Source organism: Protopterus annectens, chromosome 2.part0 (genome assembly GCF_019279795.1).
Source record: "Protopterus annectens isolate FY-2018-M chromosome 2.part0, PAN1.0, whole genome shotgun sequence".
NCBI lineage: Eukaryota > Metazoa > Chordata > Ceratodontiformes > Protopteridae > Protopterus > Protopterus annectens.
The window spans coordinates 263,322,250-263,347,295 of NC_056728.1; the positions used below are offsets into that span (position 1 = coordinate 263,322,250).

The 25,046-nt window shown below is 40.4% G+C and overlaps 1 protein-coding gene across 1 annotated transcript in view; it reads right to left on the reverse strand.

Moving 5' to 3' along the window:
• The window catches only part of LOX (lysyl oxidase), a 418,783-nt gene extending 394,622 nt beyond the window's left edge, over positions 1 to 24,161 (reverse strand). The window contains exons 1-2 of the mRNA XM_044060739.1: positions 23,026 to 24,161; positions 22,528 to 22,636 (exon numbers count right to left, since the gene is read on the reverse strand). Of these exons, the coding sequence (XP_043916674.1) occupies positions 22,528 to 22,636; positions 23,026 to 23,743 (827 nt within the window). The 5' untranslated portion in view covers positions 23,744 to 24,161. The remainder of the gene's footprint in view (positions 1 to 22,527; positions 22,637 to 23,025) is intronic.
• Between the last annotated feature and the right edge of the window lie 885 nt (positions 24,162 to 25,046).

The window sequence follows — 25,046 nt, forward strand, 5'->3', positions numbered from 1 at the left end:
AGCTGTTACTGATACAACAAATTGATGTCTGACACCACTACACACACTATATAGCCTCCATTCCCGAACTCACAGGCCCAGACCTCTCAACCAATTGGGGACAAATTTCAACAGAATCAGGGACAAGTCAGGAAAAAAACAGGGACAATCAGGGACACTTTTAAAATATTAGTGCTATTAACTTGAAACATTGACAGAATCAGAGCATATGAATTAATACACATTTTCTGAAGTAAAAGATGTTTATAACTCTTAATTATTGTCATTATTCATTAAGTGTAATTCACCACCTTTCCTCCAAAAGTCACTAGTTTTAGGAGGGATTAAGAGGGACAGAGTTAAAATCTGAGTCAAAATCAGGGACGTCCGTGAAAATCAGGGACAGTTGAGAGGTATGCACAGGCCATGTGCCATAACTGTCATTTTGCAAGACACAACTGCCCAGACGGGTGTGTCCCTCGCAGGCGTATGGGTGTTTAACCTCTTCTATTATGCTATCATCTACCTGAGGTGGTCAGCAACTTATGCACTTTCCGTCAGTAGCAGAACTCACATACCAATGGGTGTGACTGAACACCGTATCAGGAACAATGCATAACACCCTGCGGGACACATTTAGATGATTGGTTCTATTAACCAGACACATTCACAGTCACAGAACATATGTATTCATTCACGTTTGTCGAGGTACATGCTGCTTATGACTCATACATGTTGTCATCTGTCATTACCTGTATTCTGCCACCTGTTCACCTAATATCAGTAGTTCTGGCAGTGTTTATTTGGACTTTGTTACATTCTGATACATAACTATGGACGTCCATGCTAATCGGGTACACGGCACTGTGTAGGTCTCTATGTATTCCCCGATGGTTTACAAACTATCCGGTAGATGTGCTCTTCAGGTTTGGGAGGTGTAGGCATATGCTATGCCCACATAGGAATATTAATGACTTCCACTGGGTGGGCCTACTACATCTCTGCCAACCAGCACCTGCACACTTAAGCCCATTAATGCATACCCATGGTCCACCTACCTGGCACCCCTCTACAGCAGTCATGACAAACACTTACTGCAAGCGCAGCTGGGGTATGAGTACATCCCTACACATTGCCCACTCTCCCCACCTCGGGACACATGTCGTACGTTTTGTCAACCCATGTATTATCACACTTGCACAACCTACTGTTCCATGTACACCTACATCCTGCTCGTATTAGTGTCAGTAGATTCTTTCATACCTGAACTTTTGGGGTCCCACAAGGGACACCGTTATCCATTTTTAAAGTGTAGACCTTGCAGAACTCTCCCACTGGTCCTTTCCTACCGGTGTTTTGGACAGCGGCAGTGTATTGATCTGTATTGCCTGTCTGTATGTCTGTCCGGCCTAGCTGGGCGATGTGGGGGGTACAACATTTCTTTATTGGACCTCCCAGTCACAAATGCCCGGGCTGTAAATATGTTACCCCTAATTGCTGTGAAGTAACCTATTTATGTGAATGTGTATATCTACACTGACATATAGTTTGTTTTGTGTGTATGTGTATATATCACTACCTGTTGTTTGTGTATATATATCTATCTATATATATCCGTAGTATATCCTTGTGTGTGTGTGTATATATATATATATATATATATATATATATATATATATATATATATGTAAATTATATATAGCTATGTATATATACGTTTTTATCTATATATACATCTGTGTGTCCGTTAACCTATACATTTTCCGGACATGGACACTTACACATGCGTATTGGTTTTATCCCTGCTTCAACAGCATACTATTGCCTTAGTCATTCTGACACCGACCCTTCACTCCGGTGCACTTTATGCAGCAGACAGATGTCGCAAGTTTTTCATGTCTGGGGTGCCGCTGCTAACTAGGTTGTGATAGTGTCATTCCACCTATTCCTCGTATGCGCAGCCTATTATTCCTGCTACTGTGTTTGTTTCTGTACACATTCATATTATTACTGTTGATAGGATGTGTGTTTGTGTTACTGTGACTGTACGTCGACAAATTGTTGTCTTCATGTAGTTGTATCTTTCTGCTTTTCCTGGTTTGGGGTTGTCACAGCAGAACTTCGTTCGCTCATGGGTGACATATAGGTTTTACGTGCCGGGCTGCCAGACCTGACGCACAACGTCCGACAACGATACGCCCATTCACGCATGTCTCCAGGCAAATGACGCTCTAACTGGGAATCGCAACTATGTACTAGCTGACCTCCACGGGCCGCTCCATTGCACCCGGCACAACATACACTATCACTCCTGTGTCCATACTCGCATATCCATGGTTTCTCCTGCACACCCGTGTTGAGTTTCCCCGCATAACAGCCATTATACACCTGATATCGCAGCCATGACACACCTTTACACATTGCCCTCTCATGAGCATTGGGGCCCTGCACACATTTTGTACCACCTCGTGTATTCACAGGCTCACCATCCATTCATATTTGCACATACGTGCCTTTCCTGGTGTTATGGATTACGAACGATTTGTGGGTTACAAGTGTAGGTGGTCGCAACATGTCCTACATTCCGTCTGTTTACAATGTTGACATAGCACTTCAACGATGTTATGGCCACTGGTATAGCCCTGCCTTTGGTGTGGAGAGTGGTGCTCTACCCACACTTGTGCAGCTTTATGTGACATACGCTGCGAGCACTTCATAATTCCTAACTTGCTCTGGATTCCCTTCACAACCCTTAGGTTTGCTTTCGTCTTTCAGCATTCCTAACACATATATATATATATATATATATATATATATATATATATATATATATGTGTGTGTGTGTGTGTGTGTATATAGATAGATATGTAGCTATATTATTGCATATTTATGTTATGTCTGTGGATATTTCTCTATACACACATCTATCTAACTATATATATATATATATATGAAAGTTACAGCTGTAGAAGACAACATACATTTGCCATGCTAATAGCTGTGTACACCCGTGCAGGCCCACTTGCATCTACTTATTCTGAGGTACATATGTTTACAGGCATGTCTTTAGGATTACATGTGCCTTATTCCTTATGACAGTACCACTTTGATGGAATCCGGTTAACGGACACATGCGAATGCGGTCACCTTTACATGTATAAATGTTGGCTTTACAGCACAGAGGCATTCATTACACAATTAATATGTGCTGTAGTCGTACTTGCACTGGGAATGCCTTTACGTTGGGCAGATGCTGTAACCACTACACTATTGGTGTTCTGGCTCATTTGTATGTATACCCATGGTTCATAGCTACTCTGACATATGCCTCACCACTTCTCTTACACAGCAGGCATCCATTCTCCTGCTGGGAAAACCGCAGTACTACAATTAGGACATTCCCTGTTTCCTACTGCTCTGGACCCGTGCTGCGAGTCTACTCACTCCAAGGATATTCATAACTCCTACGCTTATAGTCCTCGCACATACGCATGCTTGATTGTCAGGGTTTTCATGTGCTGGTCTGGGTTTAGGGTCAGCCGACTAGTGACTAGCACTGCCCTGGCACTGTTCAAAGATCAGACGTAGCACATGGACAGAGTTTAACATTCTACCTGTGTTTGCAGACGCAGGTGTTTGGGCACCTCTGGCCACATTATTGGGTCGGCGCTCATATTTTAGGGCGGTGAGTGGCTCCACTACATAATGCAGGTTGGGGGAGTGGTTTCCCTTCCCATTTGACTATTTCATTCATTTATACATACAATGAATATTATTCTGGACATCTGTTATGAAATCACTACAGGTATGCAATAGTCTAGTCAACAGCTGGGACAGTTGGTTGGTGTACATCTGTGTACGGACCTCTCTGATACGCGGGGGCTCATGTCTACAGTGACAGGGACAAGGCTATGACAACTCAGGGACAATCACGGACACTTCTACCATATTAGTACTATTAACTTGGAACATGTTGACAGCTTCGTAATACTACTAATTGTCTGCAGTTAAATGCGTTTAGTACTCTTCATTGTTGTAAGTAGTCATTCTCATTCAACACCTTTCCCCCAAAGGGCACTGGCTTTGTGAGTTTTTAAGGGTCTGGCCAGTTACTGTGCGAATGCTCTGACCATTGGTATCACTGACATTGTCATATGTACGGGTTGTGCTGTATTCCGGTGACTAGGGTTGGCACCTTTTCACATGGCCAAGATGGGACATTTTCGGAACACACCAGGTTTTACACATACCTACGGTCAGTACAACAAATAGAACTTTACTTATTTGCCTACATAAAAGCCTATTATTGTAGCGGTGTATTTGCTTATACTGTTTCTTGTAACATTTAGGTATTGTAGATACTGCAATAATTATTTTCCGCTACTATTACATAACATATGGGACATAATTATGTCCTACAATCCCAGGACATTTGCCATTTGAAATGTCTTTTGTCAGGACACAACTGTCCAACAATGGACTATCCCTCGCAAAGCGGGACAGATGACAACCTTATTGCGGACACCAGATTGTTTGGCGAACACATAGCCACGGTCACTGCAGGTTTAGAACAGTCATTTGTTTCCTAGCTGTAAGCCTTATACCTTTGGCACTTTTGTTGTTTGCCTGTTTCTTGCATGAATTACGTTTATTCTATCCTAATGTGACCTCTTTAGGTAACTGTTACATGCAGTATGGTGCATAGTTATTCCCTACGGTCACAAGACATTTGGCATTGTACCATTGTTGGTCAGGTCATACCTACACACATTAATTGTCCCTCACACAGTGGATCAGGGGTATCCTGTTTATGTCAGTGCCTTCATCACCCTTATACCATGTGCCACTATGCGAATGTGTGCAATATATTCTCCCGCTTATTCGTGTCGGGACACGTGCGTCACGGGCAGGTGTTTGATCCTGGGTAGTAGGTTATGCATGATCATTTAGGGCTGAACAGTGTCGTGCACCTCTAATGCACATTCCAACTTGTGTCCAGATATCTAAAGGACTGGACTTCATGTCTTCCATTCTAATGTTTACACAGGTTACGTATCCCATGAGGGATATCCAAAAATTGGACCGATCCACAACAAGAGAAATAACGAACATTCTTCTGGCGTTACGAAAATGTGCTGGGGGTTTTACATGCAAGGGATACATAGTGTGCAATCCTGCAACTGCCTAGGGTGACACTACCTACAACATATGTGTAGTGGTCACTATGTGTAGCTGTGGCTGCACCAAACCAGTAGGCCAAGTATGGCTGGATTTGGTGGACGTTCAGGTAAGGGAGCGGGTTGTGTGATGTGGAGGGGATGCTGGGTAGTCCATTATGCATCCAGGTGTGTTGCATTTGTTATGGCCAGTTTCATCAGGACCAATCTGTGGGTATGTGCCGGTGACATGTCTATACATTTGTATCGCACATTTCAATATTCATATGTTTGTGGGATTGTGTTCTACAGTATGGCCTGTCTGGTTGTATTGCAGCTGTTTATACAAGTGTTTGTGTTTCTTTCAGCTTCACCCGCTGCTCCCTCATACACCTCCTGTTCACCTATTCTGCATACGACACAGTATCGCCTTGGAGGATTGTACCATTACCCATCCCCCCACACACACAGATTCCTCACACCCCATACATCACTGCTTTGGTTGTTGGCCCATGACACGGCCAGAGTAACACACTGAATACCCTACATGTGTCGGGTACCTGTATGGTTGTGTGGACTACCCTGCCATGTTTGCTTTCCACATGCTATACCTCACCCACATAAGTACACGCCCATACTTAACTTTCATTACATGGTTGGTATACCTGGGTACTACTCGTTAAACTGTGACACATCCTGACAAGTTTAGCTTGTACCACTGATTTCCAGATTTTGGCAGACTGTTCTACTCATTGGTAGGATGCCACCTTTTCCTATGTCCAGGATGGGATATATTCTGTACACATATCTGACTGTACTGGACAACACATCCCCACAGTCGATGGTATGGATAATACTGTTCCTTTCAGCCTACATGTTTCCTTATTGTTGTAGCTGTTTATATGCTCCTTCTGTTTTGTTTACATTCTTATTCTATTTCCTATCACATTTGGTATGTGAAATGCGGACATACCTTTTGTTCATAGGTTCATAGGTTCATAGGTTCATACTAGGCTATCTGCCCGAGGGCATTTACAAGCCTAGCCCATCGTTTTGTGGCTTACGCCACCCCTTTAGTATGGGGAACTATACCCATTATTTTGCTGTGCCTCTGTCGAGCAGTGACACTGAGGTAATCCCTGGGGTATATCTGCGATCTCCCATCCATTGGTCAAGATTTCTCTTGAACAAGGCCAGCGAGGTGCTCTGCCTCACATGTACCGGGATTCTGTTCCACAGCATAGGGAGTCTTTGGGTGATGAATCTATCCCTCCAGCACGTCCTATTAATAGCCGTGTCGAGGTTTAAGTCTCCCGCCCTTGTGGCTCTGATGGATCTAGATTTTTGAGGTGAAGCATATTCATCAAATCTGGGTTTGACATGGCCTTGTATGTTAGGCAAAGGTCACCTCTGAGCAGCGGTGGCGACTGAATAGAGCTGGAGTTCTTTCAGTCGGGCAGCATAGGATAGATTTTGAGACCCTTTATCCTTTTGGTGAGGAACTTTTGTGGCCTCTCCAGCTGCTGCAAGTGTCGGGTCAGATACATTCCAAATGGGGCATTGTACTCAATCATTGGTCTGATGAGTGATGAGTAAAGGGAGACTATAACCTCCCTTGATCTAGATGAGAATCCCTTCATGATAAGGTGGGCAATGTAGAAGGTCTTCCTAACTACTTTAGCTACATGGGTGTCGAATGACAGACTACTATCAACCTGGGTCCCCAGGTCCCTGATAACTTCTTCTGTGCTCAGTGGATTGCCTCCTATTTGGTAGCTAGGGGTAACCTTGTTTTTCCCGAAGGGTATGACTATGCATTTTTGGCATTTAACTTTAGGCCGTGGCTCTGGCACCAGTTATCCGTTTCTGTGAGACCCTTCTGAAGGATATCTGTGTCAGATGTGTTTACTATGGCGCCCAGTTTGCAGTCATCTGCAAACTTTGTCAGCCATAACCCTCCTGTGTTTGCTTGTACTTCAGAAAAGTAGATGCCAAACAAGAGTGGGCCCAGGACTGAGCCCTGTGGGACACCACTTGTGACAGGCTTTGAGTCTGACATGGCGCCAGCAACTCTGACCCTGTGGGTTCTGTCACTCAGCCAGTTTGCAACCCATCTTGTGATGTATGGGTTAACATTTAAGCTGATGAGTTTTCAATGATACCCGAGTGGGGTATTGTATCAAGGCCTTAGCCAGATCGAGGTAGGCTGTATGGACTGCCTTTCCTTCATCAATGGCTTTGGTGACTGTTTCGAAAAAGTCAACCAAGTTTAAAAGGCATGATCTGCCTTTGACAAAGCCAAACTGGGTTGGATCCAAAGTCTGCAAATTCCCAATGTCTTTATTTATGAGGTCCATTATGATCCTCTCCATGGCTTTGCAGATAAGGCTTGTCAAGCTAATGGGCGGTAATTACCAGGGTCGGTGGAGGCACCGCCTTTGTGAAGTGGGACCACAGTTGCAGTGCGCCACTCCTGGAGTGCGTATCCAGAGGTAAGACTTTGATTAAACAGCTGTCCTAGCTGTGGGTTTAATTCCTCATTGAGTTCATGGAGCACACAGCCGGGGACACCATCAGGTCCCATGGATGCTGTGTTTTTGCTTTGGAGAGAGCAGTTCTCACTTGGGCTGGAGATGTTTGGGGGCTGCAATCATTTGGTATAGATATCTCTCCTTTTGGGGAGGGGGTGAGAAGTTTGCACTGAACCTGTCAGCCAGTATGTTGGCAATGTCTGTAGGATCAGTAATCTTCACATCATTTTGAACTAGTTCTGAGCATATCTGGGAGTTTCCTCCTAGGTTTCTAACATAGCTAAAGAAGGCCTTATGATTGTCTTTTGAGTCTTTAGCTATTTTTCTCGAAATTTGCTTTGGATGATTTTATGAGAGCTCTTAGTTTTTACTTATAGTGATCAAGGGTGTCTTACCTTTTAAGGATTTTGCTCTATCTTGTAGTAGCTTCCTCCTTTGTTGTAGAGTTTGTTTATGGCTGGGGTCCACCAGACTGGACGCTTGCCTTTGGTACAAAGAGTCTTTGTTTTGCTTGGGATTGCCTTATCCATGCAGTCCTGCAGGTGCTGGTAGAAGGCATTTGTAAGTGATTCAGCGGCTTGAGTACTGTTTTCCGCCGCTCGGGGCCTTAAAGGAGACCACACTAGTCTTTAGAAGTGTGAAGTCGGCTTTGGGAAGTTCTTTACTGTGGTCTTTTTATTTCAGGTGGGGTGGGATGAGGACCTCCAGCGAGATTAGTTTGTGATCTGATCTCACCAGTGAGGGGTATACTTCGGTGTTGAACATTGTGCTCCCATGTTCGTGATGATGAGATCGAGTATGTTATCTCCTCTTGTGGGAATGGTGACTAGTTGTTCCATGGCATTTGAGTTTATGAATTCCAGGAACTTTTGGGCTAGGGTGTTTGGGCTTGAGTAGTGTTCCCAGTCTATATTTGGGTAATTGAAGTCACCTAGTATGATGGTGTTTGGTGATACATTTATCCCCTCTAGTGTTTTCAGGAAGGCCATGTGAGGTTCCTGAGTTTGTGAGGGTGGCCTGTAACATGCTACTATTTGCAGAGCAGTCTTGCCTACGGTTAATTGCACCTGGATGGTGTATGTGACTATTACATGCCTTGTGGGATATGATTCGGACATACGGTCGCTAGATATCTACATTTATCGTATATTTTGCTATGGACACATCTGCCCAGCTGTGTACCCTCCCTCACATTATGGGTCAGCTGGTGACCCTCACTACTGGTGGCTTGCTAACATATGATGCTTTTCACTTCCACTTTGTATAGCTATCTACACTGCGTTGGACTATTGCCACATGGTCTTCCATGTCATTTGTTCGCGAGATAGGGACCCATTATTCCCTACCGTGCATTTGTGTTTGCTTCTTCATTTTGTGTTCTCAGGAACTTTCTTGCATGCTTTGCATACGTTTCAGTATCCACGGACACTGACAGATGTGATTATTATCTTGCAACTTGTTATATGCAAGCATTTTAGGTTGCACTTCGACAGCTGCCATTTCCACACCTCCATGCGGCACTTCGACACGCCCTATGCACTCGTGCTCCTTTCCTGTGCACGTGGCTGTGGCGGCAGCGCACCTTCATTAATATGCATTTGGTGCTACTGTGCCATCTTCATGCCTCACTGTCAGTGCAAGCCTACCGCCGTCCTTGCGCCGAGCTTCATGAACCCCGGGAAGCATCTATCCCTTCACATTTCACCACATATTCCTATTCATTTGAACCTCTTCAGGGAAAGAAGAATCCTTTTTTCTTTTACCAAAAACTACCTTCTAAAAAGGGTCAATGACCTCTAAAAGACCCTAGGCAAAGCCCAATAAATTCCATCAGTTCAGAGAAACTGACACAGGAGAAGCTAGATGTTTAGTTTTCTCTCTGTTTTTGACAGGAAAATTAGAACAAACAGAACCAGAATTGCCAACAACTTCCCTAGGGATGAGCACAACATTTTGGATAAGCAGGGGCATATTCCCTACCCCTTTTTTTCCATGACTGTCAAGACTGGCTCTCCCTTGTCTACTGAGGAAATCCCAACAGCCACAGAGCATATGGCTAACCTAAGGTGCATGGTAACTGTATGGACAGCACCAGAGAAAATTGAAGAAAAATATGAGTGATCTGATGAACCAACTTTGGCCACAGCAGAGTCATCCACCTGTGGCAAATTACCAGCCTGCTATGATAACAAAGAGTAATTAGTTAACTTTTTCTTTTTTTGAATGGAAGAAGGTCCATTCACTGGACCAGTAGTTTGTTCCATGGTCAAGTTGAAAAAGATGCTTATTTCCAGGCGAAGCTTAGTAGCAATTTATCAGTAAAACAGGAAAGTTGCAAAAAAGTAACTTTTCCCACAAAAAAATACAGTAAAAAACACTTTAAATACTCCCCAACCTATAAAAGCAAAATGAACACAGTTTCTCCACAGAAAAAAAATTAAATAACTTTTAACAGTTTGTAAAATAAAACTAAAAAAGTGTGCTTCCATTTAAAAGTACACAGTCACAAGTCAGTCAAGAAAAATACCTTTTCCTAGCTTAAAAGTAGTTGTTTTGCATACAAACTTACTATAAATAACATAAGAAGTAATGTGCAAAGTTTTCCCTGAAGGGAACTTATCTGCCAGCAATGAAAGATTGTTAGCTGACTGTCAATCCAAGAAAGCCCATGGAGGAGCACTCTTCTTGGTGGCAAGCTCTGAAGGGCTTGGTGTCCAAATCTGTCATTAGTCAGCTTATCTCAAGCCGAATAATGGTTTTGGTGCATAGAAGGTGCCCTGAAGTTTTGGAAGCTGGCCATCTGTTATATCCAATGCAGGGTTTAACCCGATATATCTTAGGCTGCTGCAACAGTGATCAATATGAGTAACATTTTAATGTTCCGTAGACACAAACCAAGAAATGGATCGATGATTCCACCAGTAAATACACAAAAAAAACAGGAACAGGCAGTCCTCTTCACTTAAGAAACGTATTTAATAAACTTTAAGTGCGTTTGTTTCAGTACACTTTTCGTCGGAACATATGCCCAACTTCAGAAGTAAAACGAACATCAAATGGCACACAGGAATACACCTTACATATATTAACTAGTTAATTAAGAGGGTTGGTCATCCTTCCTTAGATCACAAATGGTTGCTATAGAAATCAATTAATTCAGGACTTTTCCACCCATTAATTTGTAAATGCCACCTTAGCGTTATCAAATAACTAGTGTTGCCTTCAACCATCGGAGACCAACCACCAACCAGCGGCATTCAAATTCATTAAAAACAAACAATCTTACAATATATCCTAAATATTAAAAATACAAGTTAAAAAATGAGTTAAAAAATGAGTTAAAAAATGATAAATAGAAAGTACATTAGGAAGTACCATGTAGTTAAAAGGTACACACACTGAGCCTACACATAGTTCTTAACCAAAATAAGTCCTTGAATATGTGAGTCAATTCCCCCCAGTATGTAATTACCCGCAAGCATATATAAAATAAAAATTCTCATTACTCTAGTGGGTAATTACCTAAGTGAATTTTAAAGTTCATAAATCGTATAATGAACATGGGCTTGTGTACAGTTTAGTAAAAAATACTTAAAAAACCCCTTTGAACTGTATAAATGCATATTACCATAGAGTTTCATACCTCTGGGCCTCACACTATCACTTAGGGACATGCCCAACACTTTAGTGATCATACTCAATAATACAATGAAGTTGTAGGGACAATAGATTATTATTGAGTATGATCACTAAAGTGTTGGGCATGTCCCTAAGTGATAGTGTGAGGCCCAGAGGTATGAAACTCTATGGTAATATGCATTTATACAGTTCAAAGGGGTTTTATGATCATACATCAATTGATGAAGCCCTATTTATATACTCAATATTTCTATATCCATTCACTACTCTAATATTACCTACTACTACTATTCAACATAGATTTATTATTACACATAGGTCCAATGACGTGTACAATTATTGTACATTTTTAAACATATTATGAATTCCTGTAAATTCTATGTATGTTTCATGTTTCAATCTACGTGATTGGTATTTTTTACTAAACTGTACACAAGCCCATGTTCATTATACGATTTATGAACTTTAAAATTCACTTAGGTAATTACCCACTAGAGTAATGAGAATTTTTATTTTATATATGCTTGCGGGTAATTACATACTGGGGGGAATTGACTCACATATTCAAGGACTTATTTTGGTTAAGAACTATGTGTAGGCTCAGTGTGTGTACCTTTTAACTACATGGTACTTCCTAATGTACTTTCTATTTATCATTTTTTAACTCATTTTTTAACTCATTTTTTAACTTGTATTTTTAATATTTAGGATATATTGTAAGATTGTTTGTTTTTAATGAATTTGAATGCCGCTGGTTGGTGGTTGGTCTCTGATGGTTGAAGGCAACACTAGTTATTTGATAACGCTAAGGCGGCACTTACAAATTAATGGGTGGAAAAGTCCTGAATTAATTGATTTCTATAGCAACCATTTGTGATCTAAGGAAGGATGACCAACCCTCTTAATTAACTAGTTAATATATGTAAGGTGTATTCCTGTGTGCCATTTGATGTTCGTTTTACTTCTGAAGAAGTTGGGCATATGTTCCGACGAAAAGTGTACTGAAACAAACGCACTTAAAGTTTATTAAATACGTTTCTTAAGTGAAGAGGACTGCCTGTTCCTGTTTTTTTTGTGTATTAACATTTTAATGTTGTCTGGATTCCATTTAGTAATGCTAGAGGCTTTAAAAGATGGAGATTGCCTAATAAAGGCAGTATGGGGTGGGCTAGGATTTAGCTAATATATTAAAATCTTGGAAGGAAAGGTGCAGGCCATCTTTAGCAAGGCAATTGGGACTGTCTATGCATCTCTTCCCTGGCTGATACATATAGTACCCCTTTGAATGACAACTCCTCCATTCCCTTGTTTTTTTTCTGAGATCCACCTTCTTTTCACCTGAACTCATAGTCAAGTCTAAAATTGTGCTTTTGCTTTTAAAAACCCATGTCCTCTTTGTTTCAGTTTAAAGGCACAAAAGTATTGAAGTATTTTTCCATTTATGTTTTTCAGAATCCCCTGCCTACAGCATGCAAACGTCCTCTGTCCTTTACATATGCGTTCCCTCCTCTTAGATTTTGCACAATATCCTTATATGTATAGACCTATTTGATTCTATGGCACATGTCCGAGGCCTATTAATCTTATTTCTGTTTTAATTATTGTTTTTATCAGTCCTTGATTGTAGTACTAGTAGTAATAGTAGCAGTGGTATTACTACTTCTGAGAGTTACATAAAAATTTACTGCTGATGTTGCCAATGCATTCATTCTTCTTATAATTCTACTCTTACTATGAAATTTATGCCTGTCCATATTACACAAATTGGAACACATTAACATACTAGACAAGGAGTCACAGGGAATATAAGATGCCTAATCATATACACCTTTAAGTACACAAACTTAAATGTTCTTGCCACGCTTTTCAAGCACTTAATAGTACTCACCTTCCAAATTGAACCAAGCTTTACTCGATAACTCTGGTGCAAATTTGTGACTAGCTATCCGGTCATGAAGACTAGCCTTAAAGGTAGCCAAATCAGTAGTTTGTTTGATCTTTAGTGATAATTTATTCCATAAGCTAAGAATACACTGAGTTAGGAGGAACCTATCTCTCTAATGAGTCTTGTTCTTTGCTGGTGTAAATTTAAGATCTTAGTGCAGGTGCTTGGAGAGCCACTGGTTTTGCAAAGAAATAGGAGATAAAAAAAGGAATGGGTCCCTCATTGCTCAAAAAGTGAGACACAAGTCACCTTGCAGGCTACTGAGATAAGGAGAGCTGTGCCACTCTATTGGGGTAGTCGAATGATTTAAGGTCTTTAATTTTCTTGGTTAGAAATCTTTGGGGCCTTTACAGATGAGTAATATGCTCGGATTTCTACATACCAAAGGGGCACTAAATTCAATGATGGGTCTGATAAGGTAAGAGTATAGTGGTACGACAACTTCTTTGGATCTTTTAATATATTCCTCTGGAAATTAACTGGGGCAGATGTAAGGATGGTGGAAACATGATGATCAAATGAGAAAAAGGGCTCCCTATTATAATGTCAGCACTTGTAATGCCAAATGCCCAAACCCCCCCCCCAAAAAAAAGGCTAAAAACACAGGAGAACAGCAAATCTCAAAAATCGTTCTTCTCCTTAAAACTTTTTTTTTGCAAGGGGGGACAAGCCCCCCTGCACCCCCATCTCCCCAAACTTATATATACCAACTCCAAGATTGTCATACTTCACAGAAAAGGAAATATTCCAAGTAATGGCATCTCGGACTTAGTATATACAAGTCCAATCTTTGGGCCACTCAGTCTTTGTGTTTAGGGGCTCACTATAGCAGGTCCTGACATTTCAAATGGCTACCGAGAGAAATATATACACATAAGTACTTAGGTCTCTTATGACCATATCTGTCTGAAGAGGAGTATCATTTATAACATATAAGGAGGGAATAACTTTTCTACCAAACACTACTAAGCTGCACTTTACATTTTTCATTTAGTTTGAGACCATTTTGACAGACCATGTATGTTCATATTCCAGACCTTGCTGGAGTTGTATTGTGTCAGTGGATGAGTGGATAACAGTGACCGTTTTACAGTTATCAGCAAACTTGGTCAACCACACTTCTGGGATATTGACTTGGATGTATGCAAAATAAAAGTCAAACAGGAGAGGGCACAGACAGAACTGATCTCTGTGGCACCCCACTTGTTACAAATTTGCATTCAGAGAAGGAACCAGCAACTTTCAAAGGTTGGGATCTTTTGGGTAGCCAATTTGCATTCCAGTTGACAATGTAGGTGTTACATAAAACTTGCCTTTTTTTATAATACCAGCATGGGGGTAGTGTCAAAAGCTTTGACCAGGTCGAGATAAGCAGTGTACACAGAACGGCCACTGCCCTGTAATCTTTTTAAAGAAGTTTACTAGGTTCAGGAAACAGGATATGCCCTTCACAAAACCAAACTAATTAGGATATAGATCAGTTAAGTCTCCTTGGCTTGCATTAGTTGTTACACTAACTCAAAATACCTAGTGTTATCAGGTTGACTAAAGAAGGGGTAAAAGCTGAAATAGATTGCATAATGGCCAGTGCTAATGAAGGAGTATAAGAAAGCAAGATAGTTTAATAACTAAATCTTGGTATAAGACAGAGGGGGATAATGGATTGGACTAGAAAAAGATGATAATATGTGGTATGGCTAAAGGAATCAAGAATATGAGATGTGATTATTATGGTATTCACAAATGAAAAAAATAAAGAAATCTAAAAGTGACAGAAATATGTATGAGCAAAAAAGGTAATCAGTAACAAGTGGCAAATTTAATTCATACAGCTTTTCTGAGTAGTGTAGTTTGGTGTCTACCTAATTAGTAGCAGCAGTGAACAGCAGGTAGCCTAACCCAAAGAAATAAAAATATATAAACCAAGTAATAAAATATACATCAGATAAATAAATCCAGTACTGTCTACTGCACTGCTGTAGATCAGTAGCTTTAAATGCTGTTACAGTATAGTAATCAGTAAACTGTCTTTCGGCTTTTTCCCGGTTAGGGGTCGCCACAGCGGAACTCCGGTCCGCTAATGACTGGCAGTAGATTTTTACGTGCTGGCTTGCCGGGCCTAATGCACAACCTTCAACGAAGGACCGCCCATTCATGCATGTCGACACACAGAAGACGCTCTAACTGAGAATCGAACGTGCAACGTCTAACTGTGAGGCGACAACGCTACCGCAGCACCACCACCGCAGCTAACAGTCAGTTACAATCAGAAATGCAACAGCACCAGTGATCAAAAAAGTGCAATCAGGAGCTGAGATGAGATGTTAATTTGGTTTCTATCTACCCAGTATCAGTAACTGTCAAACTGCAGTACTATCTTAGATATTACCAATGCTGAATATACAAGGTACAGCAATGCAATATTAGTTAGTGTAATAACATTACAGTCAACAGAAAAACAGTGCACCAAGTAGAAATGCAGTCAGTAAAATAAGTTAAAAAAGAGACATTGATTTCACAGTATGTAATAATACAGTAGTAAAATCAATCACAGTAATGCAATAGTAGTTAAGTCAGAAAAGACAGTGAAATTCTTAGCATTTACAACAAGGATGTAGCGGTTACTTTACTTGGTGTAGACTTAACTCTTGTGTTTATTATCTTACTGGGTTAAAACTTCAAAGCACAAGAGGACATAGACAGTCTAATTTTGACAGTTTCCTTGTTGGCCCATGCAACGATTTTCATAACTAGTGAACCTAGCCTGTCTTTCACCACGGTATCTGGCTCTTCACAAATATTTGCTGACTCAGCAAGAGGGCGCTGTTTAGCAAGCCAATCTCAAAAGTCTGAACCTCTCATTCGGGAGGATACAATTTTGATTCCGAACAACGCTTCTTATTTTTCAACTACTTATTGATTCAGAGTTAATTTATCCATTGATCAAAGTCTGAGTTTCTACAACCACGACCTGTTTTCCTAACATCTCACAGACTGTAGTTTATCCTTTCATTAAGCGAGTCCTTTGCTTAAGGCCTCCAGAAGACGTACTTCCTCCCCTTGTGATTTGACCCTTATTTAAATAGCGTTTCCTCCTTTTGAAGTAGTAGATTCAGCATAGTTAAAGTATCTGTCCTAGAAGGTGCTCTGATTGCAGGTACATCAAGCGCAATGATTTCAGAGTTACAATCTCTTGTGCATAAACTAAGTCCTTGCAATTCTGCAATGAAAGACCACCACTCAAAACAAATCATTATTTCATCCTAGAGGATCTCTGAAATGACTCTTAATCAATGTATTAATTGCTGATTCTCTTTGTAAACTATCAAACTGACAGGGAGCACTCCTCTGATCTGCAGAAACTTCACAGACAGATGAGGTACTATAATAGAACTACTGATTTCAGATACAGTGTTCAGCTTTTTTATATCTTCTAAGAAAGCAAAAGGCCAACTGTTCAAAAAACAAATTCTGAATGACTGTTGCTATGATAGCTGCTGTAATCCTGGCTGAGCCTGCTGTCGGTCATGCTGTGATTAGTGCTGTACCCCCATAACCAAAATGTCACTAACTAAACAAACAAACAAACAAACAAAGTAAGCATCTTAAATGGGAACTCTTTCTACTAGTGTAGCAGCCATACCAACTGCATATTTCATGAACGTGTTTCCATCCAAGATGTAGCAAGGCCATTTGGTGACCTGGGCAATACCTATTTGTGGCGATCAATAAACAATAGTCTTTTCAAAGCTGAGGAACAATACCAAAAGTTCTTTCAGAGTTGAGGACCAGAAAAAAAGTCTTCAGATGAAGAGCAAAGAAAAGGTTTTCAGGGTAAGCAAAGAACTATTAATAACAATTTGTTGTATCAATCATATTTATTAATCTGTAATGAAGAGCTGTAATAGCTCCTTGCCACAGTTCGCGGACTGTCATTTACACCTAAAACAATCTTCAAGACATGCATTGACGTAGTGTGTGTCTAAATAAAAGTGCTTTGCTAAACTGTGATAAACACCTTTGCTAAAAGGTAACAAAGAGTTATGCTAATTCCTTGCTATAGTTCCTAACACACAAATGTTGACTAAGTGCTTAAATTATGAAAAACACTGCTTACAGAGACTGATTGACATTTCTTCTACAGTGCTGAACCTCAGTCTATAACAGCTTGAGTCCAGGGCTGTCAAAATCTTCACCCTGTACTTCATACACTTTTGTTTTCCACAGGATACTGTAGAAGATGCAACATGACTGTCACCCACACCTTCACAAACATTGTAACATGGATACACAGTCCAGAAGTAAAACAATTGTTGGTACAGCTGTGCTTAAATGAGATCTTTAACCCCCCCCCCCATGAGTACAGTAGTACTGCTTGGGGATCTACTCAAATAATGGGGATGTGCTCAAGTATTATGATTTACTATTACAGGAACCCTATCAGAGGAAGAATAGCATACATGTGTTCAAGTCCACATGCTACAATAGCGCAGTTTCAACAAGTGGTAATTATAATAATAAAGACACTATTCCTCCTTCTTCCTAACAAATGTATGAATACGTTTTTCATTCTGATATATTTATTGAAGTTAGTCTAAACTTCAGTAGAGCAACATTAAACACATTGCTCAAAAAAAAAAATTTACACCATAACAAGCATGCTCCATGGCACAACCTTAGACCAGGCAAAAGGAATCTAATGTTTTTTGCAGAGGGTCAAGCCCCCCTACACTCCCACACCTTTTGCTAATTATATATACTAACTCCAAGATCACACAGTCTTCAGAGAAGGGGCATATTCCCCATGCCTGGGGGCTGTCAATCTTGGTCACCTGTCAGCCGTCTATTTTGTTGACAAAAGTGTATCGACAAAACAGACATACATATTTGGCTTACTTTAAGCATTCCCATACACGTGTGTGTATGTGTGTGTGTGTGTGTGTGTGTATGTATGTATATATATATATATATATATATATATATATATATATATATATATGTGTGTGTGTGTGCATCATATTTTATTATTTGTGTTATAATTACACTAGTTGGTAAGTAAATAATAACCTATTACAATCACAAGGGATTCAAAGAACTAAACAATTTTCTGGCAATACAGACTTAATATGCTATCCTCGCAATCTTATATTTGAAGTAATGTAGTTACGAGTCCAGTGCTGGAGGGGCTGCTATATCAATCGTAAACATTTTCCAGCTCAGGAGAGCAGAACGGTAATGTAGTCATTCCTGCTGTCATTTTCTCAGCAACAAGCTATCTCAGAAAAACAGTGTGATGACACTAGTTTACACATCTTATTGCATTAAATTGACTCCTAAGGCAAAGCTGCATATGAGAAAAAACAGAAATTTATGGAATTAGTCCACAAATCCTTCCATTATGATGGATAAAGCCAAATGTTATGATTTACTGTTACATCAACCACTTTTTGGAGATCTGCTGATAACTAAACACACACAACTGTACTTTGCACCATTGCAGCAGCAGTCATAGAATAGAAGGGCAATCACACACACACAAAACACACACACACACACACACACACACACACACACACACACACACACACACACACACAAAGGCAAGTTGTTTTTCTTCAGCGTTTAGACTTTAAAATGTATTTTCTTTAATTTAGTGAAGGTAATCAGAAGTCAGAAAGACCAGCTCAATCAACTTTGCTGAATAAATTTGGCGAATTTTAGTTCAATGATTCATTCAGCTACCATAACTGGTTATAGGTCAGCTGATGAAAGCAAAGCAAGTACTTTGGCAAGCTCAGTCTGCTAAAATAAGTCTCCTTGAAAAGATACTACTTTTATTAAAAAAATAAAGATTTATGTGGGTGAAAAAATCCCTTTCCCCCTGCAACTTCTACATATAATAATGTTGAAGTTGTTGCAGCTTGAGATAAAAGGGGTTTTCTCTGCTGCAGTAGTCCTAGAACTGGGTACAGTTACACGCACATGCGCACACACGCGCGCACACACACACACACACACACACACACACACACACACACACACACACACACACACACACACACACGCACACAAAGTTACACCCATACAAATAAGAATATTATGCTTTCTATCAAGCTTCAAGTTTCAGTCTGGAAAATAGCTTTCCTTCATTAAACAAAAGCGACTAGCTTTTGAAAATACTGCTTTTTCCAGGTCTGTTTAAGTGAAGTGAGGTGAAAGGTGACACATTTTACATGTGTGAATACTCTGACTTCTCTGGTTACATTACATTGTAGATTGTATTTGCATAAATGAAGGAAGGCATGTTGGAAGCAATGTGATAGCAACTGCAAGCCTGTGCCTTGGTCTATCATACAGCGGTCTAAATTTCTTAGAAACCTAATACATGTGACCAGCTCCTGTGTGCAACAGTACTCTGAATTTTAGATTACCCATCATAGCTGATTCTGAGCATTATTGATAAACATCTGTCAGCATTTAGCTAATAAACTTATGTTTAATTGTTTTAAAATCTCTGGAGCCAAGCTATCTCTCTCCTGATTTTAAAGGATGATGCCTTTCAGAACAAAAGGATAATGTTTTTCACAACACCCCCCCCAACCCCACACATACACACAGATGCACACACACACAGGACTTTCTTGCAAAGCAAGTGACTGAAAACCAAAATATGTTTCTTTCACATCTTTCAGAATGCTGCTGAAATATTGTTTGAATAACACTGCCAAGTGTAGGCTAAACAAAAGAAAATACTTCTGTCTTGATTACTCTCGTGTCATTTAATAACTCTTAACCAAATCCGCAGTAGTGCTTCCTGGGCACAGTACTTCAATGCCCATAAAATTTCAAAAGGCATTTCTCTTATGTATATCTGATAAAAAAGCAGCCAGTAATAGAGATAATATAAAGAACTGTGGTAGAAGGAGTCCGACTCTACCATCTGCATAAAACTGAAGCAGGCTGAAAATGGCATATGTTCCCCCCTCTTGACTTTTATAGGATGCATCTTATAACATATCCCATTACATCTATGATTATATGTCAAGAGTGCTTGCTAGACACTTTTATCGGATTCCATCCTATCATTTGCTAGACAGTAACCAGTGAACCTATTCAGTTTAAGTGTTTTTCACTGACCCCCCCCCCCCCGCCCCACAACTCTACATATGCCAACTCACAGATCACACAACAGCTGGTAAAAGGAGAAGTTTTCTAATCCTTACTGTTACATGATATTGCTCTGATAAATTGCACATTTTGACGATATACCTTGCAGTCAACCAAAACACATTGATAATTTCACTATCTACCATCCACTACGGTAATAAACAAGGATGTATTCCGTGCACACTGACAGACATAAAAACACACATGTGTGTTTGTATGTCTGTGTGTGTGTGTATATATACAGTATATATATATATATATATGTGTGTGTGTGTGTGTGTGTGTGTGTGTGTGTGTACTATATGTATGTATAGACAGATACACAGATATAAATATAGATATAGATATGTGTGTCTGTACAGAATCTATGAGTTTTGTAAAAAAAATGCCATTTGATCATCTTTCTTTTTTCAAGGGGGATTAATTCCCATTCATCTAATTTGTAAACTCTTCAAAGTTTGCTAAATTAAACAAGGAAGTAGACCTAGGCCCCCAAACAGCAGGGTAACATTCTCTCTAATCAGTGCTGGATTATAGGTCTCATGGGATTGGACCTGGAAATTATAGCAGATGTATCTTTTTGGTGTGACAACAGCACAGGATTTCAGACTAAACTGGGAGGAGAAGCAACAAGGCCTATTTCAGACATGTGGGCCTGGAGCAGCAGCTCCAACAGCACTCTTGTAAATGTGGCTCCGCTCCTTACACACCCAGTAGAAAAAAAAAGAAATCAGTCTATCAGCAATTTTGATGAAACAACCCATAATCTTGTACCACACACATATAAAAGTTTTACATATATATATATATATATATATATATGTGTGTGTGTGTGTGTGTGTGGGGGGGGGGGGTGTCTGTGGTCTGTATGTATATTCACACAAGGACCAGAAAGAACAGAAATGCCTTAGAACAGAAAAGTAATCAATGTGTTAAATATTTCAATTCAGTTCCTGAATGGTTTATATTGAAAATTGTTATATTTTTTGTTTCAATAAACTGTCAAATATGTGATGACACGTGTAGCAGGATATGATATAAGGCTTCTTGCTTATTTCCAGCAAAGATGGCTATGGTACCATTGAATATGCAATAAATGCTTATACCAGGTTGTGACTTTAATGCACATTTTTATTTGCCTACCAATGTCCTAGCACTGGATAGTCTTTAAGTAGCAAAATCATTAAAATGAAACAATTGACCTGCAACTTTAATTCTTCACTTAAAAAAACAGTGCAGTACTGATAAAGTCACAAGCAGAAAATAAATACTCAGGCATATACAGTGCTCTGTGTGGCAAGAGTTATGCAAATGAAGATGCAATCTTAAATTTAGTAGTGAATTAGCAGTGTTGGTGTGTCTATGCTGAAATATAAAAAGAGACGTACTTGGTTATGAATTTAGTCTGCAAATGCAAAAGTGATGTTCTTATCTTTATGTAGGTAAGCCTATGTCTGGTAGATAAACTGTTCACGTCGCCAAATTAAATTATCCAGCGTTAGAAAATCTATGGACCAACTGCGTGCATATTTGGATGACTGCATATTTAAGTAGATGAGAGGATTTCCCTCCACGACTTCTTGCATTCCCAACCAACTCCCTGGTGTTTCAACAAGTCAAGTCACTTACTTCAGTGTAAATTTCACTGTCATTTTACCTTCTCTGTATAAAATACTCTTAGGATTTTCTCCATCATTTTAGGCTGCAGAAGCTGAAGCTTGCAGGAAAAAACTCAACAGAGCTAGCAAAGTGAGAACATTACCATTTTCATCCACTCTATAAACATTTTCTCCTCACATTTCATGTTTTTTGTATGGCAACGCTGCTCTTGCAGTAATATTTGACTCGCAGGTTATGAAAGCAACACAATACACTTATAAGTTATCAGCTATTTTAGGAGCAATGCTTTAAAAAAACTGACCTTGCAGCACCCAAGCTGCAGTTCTTCTAGCAATTCAGATGCTGTTCACAGACAGACTGCACCCAGCTGCCAGTACAAAAGGGGCTCGTCTCATTACTTGGGAACATTACAGGCACGCATGCTAGGGACCAGGGATGCTAAATGCTCAGCTAGCTGTAACCGTTATATTTCTTGGCACACCGCACTTACCTCGCCAAGCAGTTTTCCTCAGCTGCGCAGCGGAGGTTGTACATGGATGTCTTCTGTATATATGTAGAAGCTTGGATGTAATACGGATCTGGGACCAAATCTGGAAATCCTGTGTAAAGGAAAAAAACACTCTTGTGTGAAAAGGATTTCTCTTGGAAGAAGAGCGTACTCGTTCATCTTTGCAGTACCCTGCGGACTTTCATACCAGACCTTAAAGTGGAGTTCAATAGTTAACCATAATATTGTGCTTAAAAGTTAAACAACATTTTTGAACCACTAGCACCGATGATTAAGCCAATTAGTGTTTTAAACGCTGCTACCCCCACACTATGTGTAGCTGAATTAGTTCTAGCACTCGTCCAAGGCTATGTGCAGGTATTCCTATGGAATTTCAGCTGGTAACTGAAGCAACTTGAATTTATGCTAATTTATTGGAAAAGTCACAGTCACATAAACACACACACCGAAGCCACATGCAGCCAGGGTAACAATGCTTACCATACTGAAAGTACCTGGTCCCATAGCCTGGTCTAGGAGCACTTTCTCTTGGTCTCTCATAAGTATCATAGTAGTTATAGAAGCGATCGTCCGTGGACTTGTAAGGGTTGTTGTAGGGATCATCACCCAACATTTCTTCATCCAAATTTGGTCCCTCATTATTACTGGCAGGCAGAGAAGGTCTGCTGCTGTTCGTTTGTTCAGCAGTTCGGTTCTCACGGACAGATTCGGGGGATGATGCTTCTCTTTTTCCAGCCTGTTCTGGAGTTCGATTCTCCCCTTGACCTCTCTGGGCTCCAGACGAAGACCTCCCATCTCTTCCAGCATACCCGGCTTGGAACCAATAATTGCCCCCCGATCGTCTGGCCGAGGCTGCACCATTACCTCTGCCTTGAGTACTGGACGATGAAGAGGCTCCAGTATCCGAGCCTGGGCTGGCTTTTCCTTCAGAAGTCCTGTTACTGGTGAGTAGTACTACCGGGTTCGCTCTTCGGACCGGCTGTGCTGAATCCTCCTGCTTCCTTTGGGGGGGTTTGTACTCGGAACCGAGACTAAGCAAACTAAACACCTGGCCATTATTCTCCCACTGAACCCGCTGCCTCCAGCGGGCTGGTGGAAGTGGGTTTTGCTGTGGCCGCTCCTGGCATTTAACTTGTAAAAAACAGCTCAAGCAAATAAAAGTGAGCACCAGTAAATAAGATACTTCATTGAAGCGCATTTTTGTTGTTTCCCCTGAAGAAAGTCGCTGGCTTTAAAGAAAAAAAAATAACAGTATAATTTATTATTTTATTTATATATATCCTACGTTCACCAGTGCAGGAGTCAGAAAGGAAATAAGTGACCTTATTTCAAACTCCTAATACAGTACCAAGATGAATTTGCAAGTTCTGCTCCAGGGATTACCCAGCTGGACCAGAAGATCAGGCAGCCTTTTATCTCATTTAATCTCTGTTCTTCCTTTGCTAATGATGTCTGAACTTACTCCGGCAGGGAAGGCGGGGGCAAGAGATTTTTTTAAAGTTTCTGGCACACTTCTGTGTTACACAAGCGGTCGTTGGCAGGCTGGCTTCTCTGCTGTCTGTTCACGTAACGGATCTGTAAACGTGCAGTTTGAGGCTCACACCGGCCAGCAGCACCAACCCCACCCCCGTCCTTCAGGGGCGTCTTATTCAAGAGTCCCAACCTAAGTTAGTGGGACAGGCGACTCAGGAACTTAGGAGGGCAGCTGAACAACCCGAACATAAGATGGGAAGTGAAATGTAGAAAGCACATTTTGTTTCAGGAGAAATAAAGATCCACGGCGTCTTAAATTTTATGAAATCAGTTCCAGAGGTTTTAAAAGAATTTCTCCTTAATGTTAGTAAAACAATGTGCCGTTTAAGAGTTGTCACTGATCCTTGCAAGGTAATCAGTACATTTAAAAACTCTATTACCTCTGTGTGCCATCATACACACCTGCTTTTTGTTATTCTTAAAGTATCAGTAGCATTAGTTTGTAAAAAAAATGACACAATTTTATTAAAATGATTTTCTATTAGCCTGCTGGCCAAATTATGTGCATTTAGCAGTCTAGTTGGCTGTCAGACAAAGTCCATTGTATATTCTCTAACTTAATTTGCCTTAGAGTTGAAACTATGGTTGTGTAAGTAAACCTGTCTTAATAACAATATATGCCTATATGCTCAGAATAGAACACTGATGCACTAGTCTAAAGTAATTTGGGATGTTCTGCCAAGGATCTGACCAGTTGTCCAGCTTTCCAAAGCTTTAGGGCTCTTTCAACACACCTGGCCACAGTTATGTACCAGAGATGCAGAGAAAACCAGTCACTAACTAGGGTGTTAAATACTTCAGTCTTCTTGACTTTGAAGACAGTCATATAGAAACATAAAAATAAGTAACCCTAAACCCTGGCAAAGAATGGCAAAACAACAGGGTGAAGAAGGGAGGATCTGGCTACTGCAGCACTGATCTAGATGAACATCTACTGTTATTTGTTCACACAGCTGTGCTATGTTCAT